The sequence below is a fragment of the Stomoxys calcitrans genome, chromosome 2 (assembly GCF_963082655.1).
Source record: "Stomoxys calcitrans chromosome 2, idStoCalc2.1, whole genome shotgun sequence".
NCBI lineage: Eukaryota > Metazoa > Arthropoda > Insecta > Diptera > Muscidae > Stomoxys > Stomoxys calcitrans.
This window is the reverse complement of record NC_081553.1, coordinates 69,470,314-69,484,175: the sequence shown is the minus strand read 5'-3', so window position 1 is coordinate 69,484,175 and position 13,862 is coordinate 69,470,314. Positions and strand designations below refer to the sequence as shown.

At 34.0% G+C, this 13,862-nt stretch overlaps 1 protein-coding gene across 1 annotated transcript; it reads right to left on the bottom strand.

Moving 5' to 3' along the window:
- Positions 1–4,901: 4,901 nt before the first annotated feature.
- LOC131994683 (uncharacterized) lies at positions 4,902–12,374 on the bottom strand. Its single transcript, XM_059361490.1, has 3 exons — positions 11,928–12,374; positions 9,866–11,253; positions 4,902–4,974 (listed from the first exon to the last, which is right to left on the bottom strand). Exons 1-3 carry the CDS (start codon positions 12,372–12,374, stop codon positions 4,902–4,904), a joined length of 1,908 nt encoding a protein of 635 aa, XP_059217473.1.
- Positions 12,375–13,862: the final 1,488 nt, after the last annotated feature.

Genomic DNA, 13,862 nt, shown 5'->3' with positions numbered 1-13,862 from the left:
TTCCACAGCTTGTGACTCTGTAATTGCATTCTTTCTTCCGTCCGTTATCAGCTGTTACTTTTAGCTTGCTTTAGAAAAAAAGTGTAAAAAAGGATATTTGATTAAAGTTCATTCTAAGTTTTATTAAAAATGAATATACTTTCTTTTAAAAAATCCGCAATTACTTTTTGGGTAACCCAATATATAGATCATCCGACTTTATTTCTTAAGCATATATCGGAAGCATTTCCTTACCTTAAAAAAAAAAAACAAATATAAACGCATTAAGTTCTGGCGTGCCGAACTTTGGATACCCAGTATATAGGATATTATCATATCAATGTTTAAGTATGGGCCGATTTGGATCATTGAATATGTGAATATTCGGTTCGGGTACCAAGAGGTGTTTAAAAGTCACACTTTAAATCTTCAAGGAAATCAGTTTATAAATGAAGATTTTATGGCTTAAGATCTCAGATCTGCAAATCGGTCCATATGTCAGCTATATCCAAACATGGACTGATATGGACCATACGCAGTTCGGGTATCGGGTGGCCTAGTGCAATTCCATATTTCGAATTTATATCAACTTATGGTTCGTTCTGAACCAAATTGAACTGAACTGGAAAAATATCTTTCGATTGATGGCGATTTCATTAAAATCCATTCAGTCGTTCGGCCGTAATATGAACCACAATATTGTCCCTATAAAACCCTAGGCCGGCTAATAATATATAAATGTATAAATAAACAACTTACAATTACTTTCGTAAGAAATTTCCTTCAAATTGATTAAACAGTTAATTTTAATTATTAATACTCATCAGATTACTTACATGCGCTAGACCATCTCTATTTATTTAAAAAAAATTTTTTTTTTTTACAAAAACGTCCTTAAATAATAATTTAAATTGAACATTTTTATTCATCTTATTGCCGTTTCAGTGCAATCCACACTTAAATGCATTTGTTAACAAAACGGTAACTCTGATTTTAAATTATTTCCCTTTCCCTATTGTCCTCTTTTGTGTTTGCTTTTATGCTCTCCACAACAAAACATCGGCTCCAATCTTACGTTCGTTGTATATCCCCAGTTAGTTGTTCGGTGACAGTCTAATCGTTCGGTTCGGTGCGCGACGTGCTCATTTAATTAAAATAAAAATAATTAATAGTGAAAGGCCAATAGAATAGTGAAAAGCCAATAGAATAGTGTGAAAAAAATTTTATATTTATTGCATAAAAAGCATTTAAATTAATATATATATGAAATTCATTTTCAAATTATTAAAAAAAATATTCTTTTATTTTATATGTGTGTGTGTCTATAACACTTTATCTGGTGATCTATACCGTTAGCCGTTCGTATGTATCGTGTTGTGTTGTTGTATTCTGAACCAAATTTGGTTCGGACAATGAGAAACCTAGTCCAACTCACTTTTATAAATTTCAGCGAAATAGGGAAATGCAGGTTTTTATGGGCTAAACATTTGTGGTGTTTCTGCTCTATTGAAAATTAAGCCCTAATTTTCATGGATTTTCTTTTCGGAAAATTAATTTTCATATTTATTTTGCACATCACTGGAAAAATATCTTTCGATTGATGGCGATTTCATTAAAATCCATTCAGTCGTTCGGCCGTAATATGAACCACAAAATTGCCTTTATAAAACCCTTGGTCGGTTAATAATATATATTGGGTTGCCCAAAAAGTAATTGCGGATTTTTCATATAGTCGGCGTTGACAAATTTTTTCACAGCTTGTGACTCTGTAATTGCATTCTTTCTTCTGTCAGTTATCAGCTGTTACTTTTAGCTTGCTTTAGAAAAAAAGTAGATTTGATTAAAGTTCATTCTAAGTTTTATTAAAAATGCATTTACTTTCTTTTAAAAAATCCGCAATTACTCTTTGGGCAACCCAATAGATGTATAAATAAACAACTTACAATTGCTTTCGTAAGAAATTTCCTTCAAATTGATAAAACAGTTAATTTTAATTATTAATACTCATCAAATTATTTACATGCGCTAGACCATCTCAATTTATTTAAAAAATTATTTTTTTTACAAAAACGTCCTTAAATAATGATTTAAATTGAACATTCTTATTCATCTTATTGCCGTTTCAGTGCAATCCACACTTAAATGCATTTGTTAACAAAACGGTAACTCTGATTTTAAAGTATTTCCCTTTCCCTATTGTCCTCTTTTGTGTTTGCTTTTATGCTCTCCACAACAAAACATCGGCTCCAATCTTACGTTCGTTGCATATCCCCAGTTAGTTGTTCGGTGACAGTCTTATCGTTCGGTTCGGTGCGCGACGTGCTCATTTAATTAAAATAAAAATAATGAATAGTGAAAGGCCAATAGAATAGTGAAAAGCCAATAGAATAGTGTGAAAAAAAATTGCATCAAGAGCACTTAAATTTATATATATATATATGAAATTCATTTTCAAATTATTAAAAAAAATATTATTTTATCTTATATGTGTGTGTGTCTATAACACTTTGCCTGGTGATCTATCCCGTTAGCCGTTCGTATGTATCGTGTTGTGTTGTTGTATTCGCTTTATTTAGAAAAGGCGAAGTTCTTTGGTTTATGTTTTGCATGATAGCTATGGAGTAATTAAAATTAAAATAAGTGTTAAAGTGCAACGAATTTATTTAGTTTTGCTATGTAAGCAAATAAAAGTGATATACTTTGCATTGTTAATCCTCAACATACAATTGCAGCAATGGCTACAACAGCAGTGTGAGAAGGGTAAGTTTTTTTACTTTGTATTAAATAAACTACCTGCTTGAGGAGTGTTGGTTTTTTGAGGGGTTTTCCTTCTGCGAGGAGGGAAATTGCAATGATCCAATACATGGGAACTATATGCAAGGCGCCATCTGCAGTCGCCAAGTAAATACACACTCGACCACAATACTAAATGGTTCGTGTCATGGATTATCGTTAATATGGTATATTGGGATAAGTTTATCCTCATTATCCACAAACAAGCTATGTTCAGTATGTAAATAAATTCAACGCCCTCTGACAACTGTTACGGTTTGATGTATTTGAAATAGGTTTGTGGCACAACTTATCTCATAATGAATTCGATAACAGACATTCGTTGAGTTTTTTTCACATCAGGGTTGCATTTAACATGTGGTTAATGTTTGGGTGGTTTCATATTAAGTAAATTTAAATTTCAATTAAATGGCTTTCTTAAGGGTGTGTTTTGTATTATCCAAAAATTTCAACATTTGAAAATTTAGTCTTTAGCCGCTTGAAATCAAAATAAATACACCAAAGTCGGCAATTAAATTTTGTTGATGACGGTCTTGGGGGACTTCGGTCTCTAGTTGTCAGTCAAATGCTTTAACAAATAGCACGCATTTGTATCTTAATGGCCCTTACCTTAATGGTCTAAAGCTGGACAATATCCTGCATAGAATTCCAAAAAAAAAAAAATAAGACAAAAAAAAAATAACGTCAAATTTTTCATACAACGAAATATTTCCGAAATTTTTTATACATATGACATTTGAAGAATATTTTGTAGAAATATTCGCTATGTGCAACAACCTCCAATGAAATAAGTCTGAACCTAATGAACTAGATTCTAAGAAAAAATTAATCCCAAATTAAAAAATGAAATAACACCAAATAAAGTTAAATAATTTCAAAGGCAAAACTTAAGTATATGCCGAAATTTGGGACTGATTTTTGATTTTTTAGTGTCAAAAATGTAATAAGTCCCGGAAAATATGAAACTATTCCCAAAAATTTTGGACTTATTTCATTTACTTACTTCAATAAGTCTAAAGGTGTATGGACTTATTTTGGGGCTTATTTCACTTTTTCGTATAGTGGAGTACGCACCTTAAACGAAATTTTCGGTTACTGCCAAGTCATTTATGTCTCCACTAGAAACAAGTTGTGCAGACTACAAGATGGCGACAAACATCAATGTACCATTTTGACCGATTTTTAATCATTATACCCACCAACAAAGGATGGGGCATATTTATGTCATTTATTGTCATTTCGTTTGCAACACATCGAAACACCATTTCCGGCACTATAAAGTATATATATTCTTGATCGTCGTAAAAATCTAAGTCCGTCCGACTGTCTGTTGAAATCACGCTACAGTCTTTAAAAATATAGATATTGAGCTAAAACTTTGCACAGATTGTTTTTTTTGTCCATAAGCACATTTATTATAAGATTGTGCTGAAATTTGGGATAGTGTGTTGTGTTAGGCCAGTCGACATTCTTCATCAATTTGGCCCTGATCGGTCCAGATTTAAATATAGCTACCATATAGACCGATCTCTTGATTTAAGGTTTGGGCCCAAAAAATTCATATGTATTTGCAAGAAAAAAATTTGCAATGCCTTTCATGTCACCCTGTTACGTAAAGGAATTTTCATTTGAGTTGTGTAACTGCAAACGAAATATTCGGTAACGGTATCGGTAACGAAAATTTTGCTTAAGATATGTCAATGCATACCTTATGGCAACTAAAATTTCGCCAGAGGTGCATACTGCCCTTATAACCGAAATATTAGGTTAAGCTGAGTATGGACCTCTAGCCAAGACATTTATGTCGCCACTGAAAAATAGTTGTGTAGAATACAAGATGGCGACAAAAATCGATTTATAATTTTGGCCGAATTTTAATCATATTTGGCTAATAAAGTACATATGTGCGGTAATGAACCGTTTTTATTTGCAAATAATTTTATTTCATGTTCCATGAAGCTATTAAATCATCCATTTTCATTTGTGGTTATAAGAAAAAATTCACCAATGTCTTTTGTGTCACCCTGTTATGCAAAGAACTGTAATCGAAAATTTCAGTAACGGTAACAAAAATTTCGCTTAGGATATGTCAATGCATTTCTTAAGGTTAGAAAAAAAGAAAAGAACGTTTAGATATTAATCAGCCCTGTGCCACTACGTGCATTGGACATACGTCGAAACCAGCGATAGGCTGGCTTTACGCTAAAAATACAAAAGAGTAATCACAAAAAACCAGTCTATGTCAGTAAGTCCGTGCTACTTACCTTAATTGTTATCCATTCCAGGCCCCCTCGTATTATGTGTGTAAAATAGTTCTTTGGAAAATCGAACAAAATTTCTTTCATAAAAATATTTTTGAAAATCTAACTATCACTAAATTACAAATTAGTCACTTATTGCCACAAACCAAACCTCGATAACATTTCATTGAAAATCAAATTTTAACAACTACAATGAATATAAAACTTAAAAAAAAAATCTAATAAAACCAAGCTATTGTAAATCGAAATCTTCTTCCTCGACATCCTCACAGCTTCTGCGAAGTCTTTACTTGCAACCTTCTTTCCGTCAGCAAATTTCCGGATCAGACAGTGGCATGTCATGACGGACACAATAACAGAGATCTCTGTTCTAACCAGCAACAGCTGAGCGGTAGACCTCTTCAAGTCTAGATTAGAGGTTGATCCACATAGAGGTTGATCCACATAATTTTGGATCAACCTCTAAAGAGTCTTCAGCATGAAGGATGACAGACCAGTAGTGCAAAAATCTTTCGTGGTAGGGTTTTCCTGCTTTCGGAATGAAAATGACCTTTGTGTCTCTCCATCCTATAGGTATATATGACATGCTGATACAAGCAGAGTATATCTCCCGAAACCAAGGAACTATTGGGTTGCCCAAAGAGTAATTGCGGATTTTTTAAAAGAAAGTAAATGCATTTTTAATAAAACTTAGAATGAACTTAAGTAAAATATACTTTTTTACACTTTTTTTCTAAAGCAAGCTAAAAGTAATAGCTGATAACTGACAGAAGAAAGAATGCAATTACAGAGTCACAAGCTGTGAAAAAATTTGTCAAAGCCGACTATATGAAAAATCCGCAATTACTTTTTGGGCAACCCAATATTTTATTAGACACAGCTTGTCAATCATCCGGTAATACAACATCAGGACCTGGCGACTTAAAGTTGTCGGAACTTCTCATCGCCCAAAGGATTTTCGACTCAGACACAATTTTCCCAATAACCTCCGACGAATGCATTTAAGTACCTCTTTTGGTGCCACGTTGTCCGTAGGAGAGTTTCCCGGGAAATGTGTGTTAACGAGTAGTTCTCTTGTTTGCTCCTTAGACATTGTCCATAAATTTTTTTACTTCTGAATATATCCTACCATAATAGGTCTCTAGATCTTCCTTAGCTCACTCAGATGTATCCTCCACAGAACAGCAAAATCCCCGAAATTTTCTCAAAATTATTTTTTTTAAAAAATTTTGTCAATAAATATTTTAATGCCGCCTTTTTCTTTAATTTTATTTATTTATTTAATTTTAACCACCACCTCTTAGGCTATCATGTCTGTTCGTTTGTCTGTTAAAATCATGATAATAGGCACTACGGGCACTGCGCGATACATTTAAATCCAACTGATGTTAACTGCAGAAAATGTCTTTGTGATGGTGGAGGGAAGACGATTGCTTTGTTCATATCATATTCTACTTATTGCGGTCATGTTGGAACACACTGAGTAGAAACTTTCCCAAAAATTTGTTTCTGCATTAACGCACCTATTTATCCTATTCTTAGACAAATATACTGTACAAACTTCTTGGGTTTATTTTTCATTTTATATCTGCGTCATTCACTTTTTTCATAACCTTCATTTGTAACAAATTTGCAAAACGAAAAGGGAAGAATGGTCAAAAAATGCGCTGCAGTAGGTCTGGGAGTGAAAATCGGGTCATATATATATATATGAACGCTATATCTAAATCTGAACCGATTTCTATGAAAGTCACCAACAATATCGAGAGTCATAAGAAAATTCTTCGTGCCAAATTTCGAGAGAATCGGTTAACAAATGACGATTTTATTGCTGTATTACTGGAAATCGGACGAACATATATATGGGAGCTATATCCAACTATGAACCAATTTTTATGAAATTCTCCAGTCATATTAAGAGTCATAAGAAAATCCTTCCTGCCAAATTTCGAGAGAATCGGTAAACAAATGACCATTTTATAGCTATATTACTGCAAATCGGACGAACATATATGGGAGCTGTATCCAAATCTGAAACGATTTTTATGAAATTCACCAGTAATATTGAATGTCATAAGAAAATCCTTCGTGCCAAATTTCGAGGGAATCGTTTAACATATGACCATTTTATTACTGTATTACTGCAAATCGGACGAACATATATATGGGAGCTGTATCCAAATCTGAACCGATTGATATGAAATTCACTAGTTATATCGAGAGTCATAAGAAAATCCTTCCTGTCGAGTTTCGAGAGAATCGGTTAACAAATGACAAGTTTATTGGTGTATTACTGGAAATCGGACGAACATATAAAGGGTGATTTTTTTGAGGTTAGGATTTTCATGCATTAGTATTTGACAGATCACGTGGGATTTCAGACATGGTGTCAAAGAGAAAGATGCTCAGTATGCTTTGACATTTTATCATGAATAGACTTACTAACGAGCAACACTTGCAAATCATTGAATTTTATTACCAAAATCAGTGTTCGGTTCGAAATGTGTTCAAATTTTGACAAATTTTGTTCAGCGATGAGGCTCATTTCTGGTTGAATGGCTACGTAAATAAGCAAAATTGCCGCATTTGGAGTGAAGAGCAACCAGAAGCCGTTCAAGAACTGCCCATGCATCCCGAAAAATGCACTGTTTGGTGTGGTTTGTACGCTGGTGGAATCATTGGACCGTATTTTTTCAAAGATGCTGTTGGACGCAACGTTACGGTGAATGAACACATTTCGAACCGAACACTGATTTTGGTAATAAAATTCAATGATTTGCAAGCGTTGCTCGTTAGTAAGTCTATTCATGATGAAATGTCAAAGCATACTGAGCATCTTTCTCTTTGACACCATGTCTGAAATCCCACGTGATCTGTCAAATACTAATGCATGAAAATCCTAACCTCAAAAAAATCACCCTTTATATGGGAGCTATATCCAACTATGAACCGATTTTTATGAAATTCACCAGTCATATTGAGAGTCATAAGAAAATCCTTCCTGCCAAATTTCGAGAGAATCGGTAAACAAATGACCATTTTATAGCTAAATTACTCCAAATCGGACGAACATATATATGGGAGCTATATCCAACTATGAACCGATTTTTATGAAATTCACCAATAATAGTAGTAGTAGTAGTAGTAGTAGTATCTTTATTCATTTCATTTTAAAAAATAAATCGTACTTCGAATATTAGATTATGAAATAAGATATACGGCTTTGACTTAGTGTCGTCAGCCGGTAAATTTAATACAAACATTTGAGATTTGGTAAAGAGAACATTATGTTTAAATTTCATGTGAATTCAGTGATTATTAATTTTCTATACTTCAGTGCATTTTTTAAATATTTCACTAAGTTTATCCAATCCAAGGCTCCTCTGCCATCTAGAATATCTATGATTTCTCTGTCAGTTAAACTAATTTTGCCAAAAAATTGCATCCGGTATCCTCGCAGTATTGGGCATATTCCTAAGAAATGCTGAATGTTTTCTTTTGCTCGCATATTACATAATGTGCATTCGGTAATTTCATTAGAATTGGCAGTGTATTGGCTTCCATTGAGGTATATCAAATCGCATCTTGCCTTTAGTATCCAAGTTATATCATCTTCAGTGTAGCGATCGGATATATATTCAGAACCCCTAGTGTAGTCTAGGTGTTTATAAATTCTTTCGTTGCTTTGTGTTGCCTTCTGTTCATATTTTGTACGACTGCACGCATTTAGATGGTTAGTGAGCGATGTTATTATTCCATTCCAGGTAGTTTCATTGATGCTTGCATCGATTACGTGGATGTCAAACTCATTTAATTCTTTAACCCAGAACAGTTGTTTGTTCAGTAGAATTTTAGATAGCTGATGCGGTAGTCGATCTCGATTATATTTAAACATAGTTCTGCCCACGTATTTCATATGCAGTTGTAGCGTATATATATGACTATTTTCTATGCAGGTTTCAAGAGCGATAGCATAATTTGGGGTGTTTTCGGGTAGCTTCAGAACTCGTTTCAGAAAAAAACGCTGTAGCTTATCTACTTCTTCAAAATTTCCAAATCCCCAGACTTGTGCGGAGTAGGACTGTATGGATCTGCTAACCGCCAGATATAAATTCCATTTTTGGCTCAAGGAAATATCTTTCTTTTGACGAAATGCTTTCCAAGTCATGTTTATTGCACTTTTTGCTTGAGCATTACGACTTTTAACATGCTTTTGGAATTTCATTTGCGGTGTAATTATAACACCAAGATAATTATACTCAGAAACAATTTCTATCGCTTCTCCGTGAAAATACCATTTTTCGTGGTCAGATATTCGTCCGCCGTTTCGAAAAATAATTATTTTGGATTTGTCCATGTTAACCTCCAGATTCCATTTTGCGCAATAGTATTCTAAGTTGGATATCATGTTTTGTAGTACCGTCTTGTCGTCGGCCAGAATTACAATGTCGTCCGCATATAGTAATACTCTTATGTTCAGCCATTCTATATTCAAGCCTCCTCCCAGACTATCATGTAGGTCGTTGACGTAAAGTACAAACAGCAGTGGAGATAAAAGGCAGCCTTGTTTTACTCCCGAGATGGTATGAAAATAATCCGATAATTCTTCTCCTGTCCATATAGCTGATTGGGTGTTTTGATAGATATTTTCTATTATTGTAACAAATTTATTTGATATGCCCATTTCGTGCAATTTGTAGATAAGTAGGCTTCGGGATATCTTGTCAAATGCGGCTTTGAAGTCCACAAAAAATGCGTATACTTTTTCTTTTTTTGCCAGCTTAATGTGAACTATTGACGCTAGGTTGTATATGTTATCTGTAGTTGAGTACTTTTTTCGGAAGCCTGCCTGATATTCGACTAAAATATTTCTTTCCTCTATCCACAATTGCAGCCTTTCGTTAAGAACTCCCATGAATATTTTTGCTACAGAGTTCATGAATGATATTCCACGATAATTTTTCGTCTCATTTACATTGCCCTTTTTGTGAATTGGGAAAATTACCGTTTTGATAAAAGACTCATCCACTATTCCATTAGTATACATTGTGTTGTACACCTGTACTAGTTCCGAAATAAACTCGTCTGTAGCATTAACAAAAAATTCATAAGGAATCCTGTCCTCTCCTGGAGCTTTGTTTAGTTTAACCTTTTGTAACATTCTCTTTACTTCTTCGACCGTTATTTCCTTGTCTAATAAATGAACTGTGATAAATGAGGGAGCGTACAGAATATTCGACGTTGTCTGATCTGTATTGAGTAGCTTCATGAAGTAGTCTCTAAAAGATGACGCAGATATATTCGGGCCTATATGAAAGTGGTTATTATTAATCTCCCGTACTAATTTCCACCATTCTTTACTGTTTTTAATATTGTTGATTTGTTCGCTAATCATGCTGTAATAAGCCTTTTTGCTCGTTACGCATATCATTTTATATATACGTTGTGCTTGCAGGTATTGTTGTTTATTACATTCATTGCTACTTTTCTTAAATTTCCTCAAGCTTTTAAAGACTTTTTTCCTCGCCCAATGACATCTTTCAGTATACCACTTCTCCTTTGGCTTGTAGCTATGATTATCTGTGGTTACAGATGATTTTACTATGATGTCTGTCAGATCCTTAAGGTTGTGAACTTCGTGGGTATTCAAGACATTTTGAAGATTTATGTTCAGCATTGTTTGGTAGTTGTTTTTGTCGTTGTCTTTCCAAGAGAGTTTTGGTAAGAGCTTTAGTCTGTTTGTAACAGTTCCGTTTATATTAAATTTCATTTTCAAAGAAATGGGGAGATGGTCAGACCAAATGTTTTCTTCGACAGCAAAATTGTCCACATATTGTAGTAAACTGGAAGACATAGCACATATGTCATTAACCGACTCGCCAACCGTACTCACAAAAGTAAAGTTGCCATCTTCATCTCCTTTTGTCTGGCCATTTAGTATTACTAAGTTGTTGTCATTGCAGAACTCCAGATATGTGCGCCCTTTGCTATTAATTTCCTTATCCATCGATTTTCTTATCTTCATGCCTGCAGAGAAAGATTCTCTAAATAGCGAAACTATTTCTTGTTGACTGCTTCCAATGCGGATATTCATATCACCTATCATTATCACATCTTTGCATGGGTCTTCTTCAATTATTCGTTTCACTGCAGTAAAATCGTTGGTCCAATTTACACTGCGTAAATACAATGGTAGCATCCAGAATTTAAGTTGGCCTAGCTTTAAATATAATGCTTTTATTCCAGAAAACATAACGAATTCATATTGTAGATAGTTTCCCTTGATTGACCGTTTGATAGCTATCATTACCCCACCAATTGCTCTTCCATATCTACTTGCCCTTGTTGCATATACCCAGTCAATATCGTGATTTGGAAAATATTTCTCTGCTTGTTTAGTGTTTTCGATTGTGAGATGTGTTTCCAATAGAATAATTATATCAAAATCATTTAAAAAAGTGAAGAATATTGGGAACATATATTTGTTTGCCAAACCATTTATATTGTAAGATATTATTTTTAGCTCTAAATTACAATTTTTCTGCTCGACAGTTTGGCTAATCTGATTAGAATTTAATCTTAGTAGTTTTTTGACTGAATCTCATCAAAAATTGTGTCAAAGTTGGTTCTGGATAATTCTTCGCCATAGAGTTCTTTGAGAACTATTTCAGCATTCCTTTTTCCACACGTTAAAATGTTGTTGTTGTTCCATGTGAACCAATAATCTTTTATTTTCATTTTATCATCCCTTACTATTATTTTATGTTTTTTAGATTCCTGGAGAATATCCTTCCGTACTAAAAGCATTGCAACCTTGTTTCGCTGTCTTCTTGGACATAGATCTCGATCTACATAGATTGAAGTTCCGGATAAAAATCTTGTTTTTTGAAGTACTTCTGATGCAACAGTTTCATTATCGAATTCTACTACCACCGTTTGCACATTTCCTCGTTCAAATATAGTTTTAGCTGATTTTATGGCTGGTGTTATTTGCAGTTTTTCAGTGCACAGCTTAACAACCGGGTTTATTGCGGGTTTTTCGTTCACAATTCCCTTAAAAACAAGTTTTGTATTGCTGACCTGATTCTCTAACCATCTTATGCTACGGTCGTTATTCTCAATTTTATTTTTCAGAAGCTCTAATTCCATTTTCAATTTTGCATTTTCTGCCTTGAGATCTGAAATCTCTGATGTTGCCCATGATATGCCCGCCTTGACCTCCTCAATATCTTGTTTTGTTGGTAGATTTTGCAGTTTGTCTTCAAGCAATTCGCTCATTGTGCATTTCATCAGCTCGACTAAGTCGCTCACTTCCATATTGCCAACGGGTTTCTTCGACATATTTTGATATTCTGGCGATGTTTCCTGGAGTTTTCTTTTTGTTTGTTGGGTTGTCTGTAACAAAGTTTTCTGATTTTCTGACATTCCTTAATGACCAATAATTTGGTGGTTACTACTTTCTTGGTGATAAGATGTTATCAAAGCTATAGTCGGTTTTTATAATTTTCTGTAGTATACTTTTAGGGTTGTATATTTAATCTAATGCTGTGGTAGCAGCAATAATATTGAAAGTCATAAGAAAGTCCTTCCTGTCAAATTCCGAGAGAATCGGTTAACAAATGACCATTTTATCGCTGTATTGCTGGAAATCGGACGAACATATATATGAGAGCTATATCCAAATCTGAACCGATTTCTATGAAATTCACCAGCAATTTCGAGAGCTATACGAAAATCCTTCCTGTCGAATTTCGAGAGAATCGTTTAACAAATGCCAATTTTATTGCTGTATTACTGCAAATCGGACGAACATATATATGGGAGCTGTATCCAAATCTGAACTGATTTCTATGAAATTCACCAGTAATATCGAGAGTCATAAGAAAATTCTTCCTACCAAATTTTACGAGAATCGTTTAACAGATGACCATTTTATTGCTGTATTACTGGAAATCGGACGAACATATATATGGGAGCTGTTTCCAAATCTGAACTGATTTCTATGAAATTCACAAGTTATATCAGGAGTCATAAGAGAATCCTTCCTGTCAAATTCCGAGAGAATCGGTTAACAAATAACCATTTTATTGCTGTATTACTGCAAATCGGACGAACATATATATGGAAGCTACATCCAAATCTGAATGGATTTTTTCCAATTTCAATAGGCTTCGTCTCTAGGCCGAAAAACATGCCCATATTGAATTTGAAGACGATCGGATGAAAATTGCGTTCTGTAGTTTGTACACAAATTAACATGGACAGACGGACAGACAGGTAGACGAACATAGCTAAATCGAATCAGAAAGTGATTCTGAGTTGATCGGTATACTTATCAATGGGTCTATCTCCCTTCCTTTTGGGTATTACAAACAAATGCACTAAGTTATAATACCCTGTACCACAGTAGTGGTGTAGGGTATAAAAAGTTGGTACTGTTCACTAAATAAACGACTCTTGTCAAATATAAATCCGCATATGAGGTCATTTTGGGGATTTTGATCTATTTTTTGGCATTCGAATATTGCAGTTTTTGTACCAGTGTTTTCAGTTTTTTATTTATTCAAGTATTATGGAGCAAGGTTAGATTAGGTTAGAGTGGCAAGCAAGCCAATTTTGACCAATGTGTTTTTGCAACTTTACAGGAACAACCAGTAAGGAAAGGCAAAAGTCGGGCGGAGCCGACTATATAATATCCCACACCAACTGATGTACATAATACTTTTTATATGTAGAAATTATCTCGAAATCTAGTCAGACTTTAATTTGGATACCCATTGATATATCAAATAGAACCTTGTGAGATCTTCTTACGATAGGACAACAAAT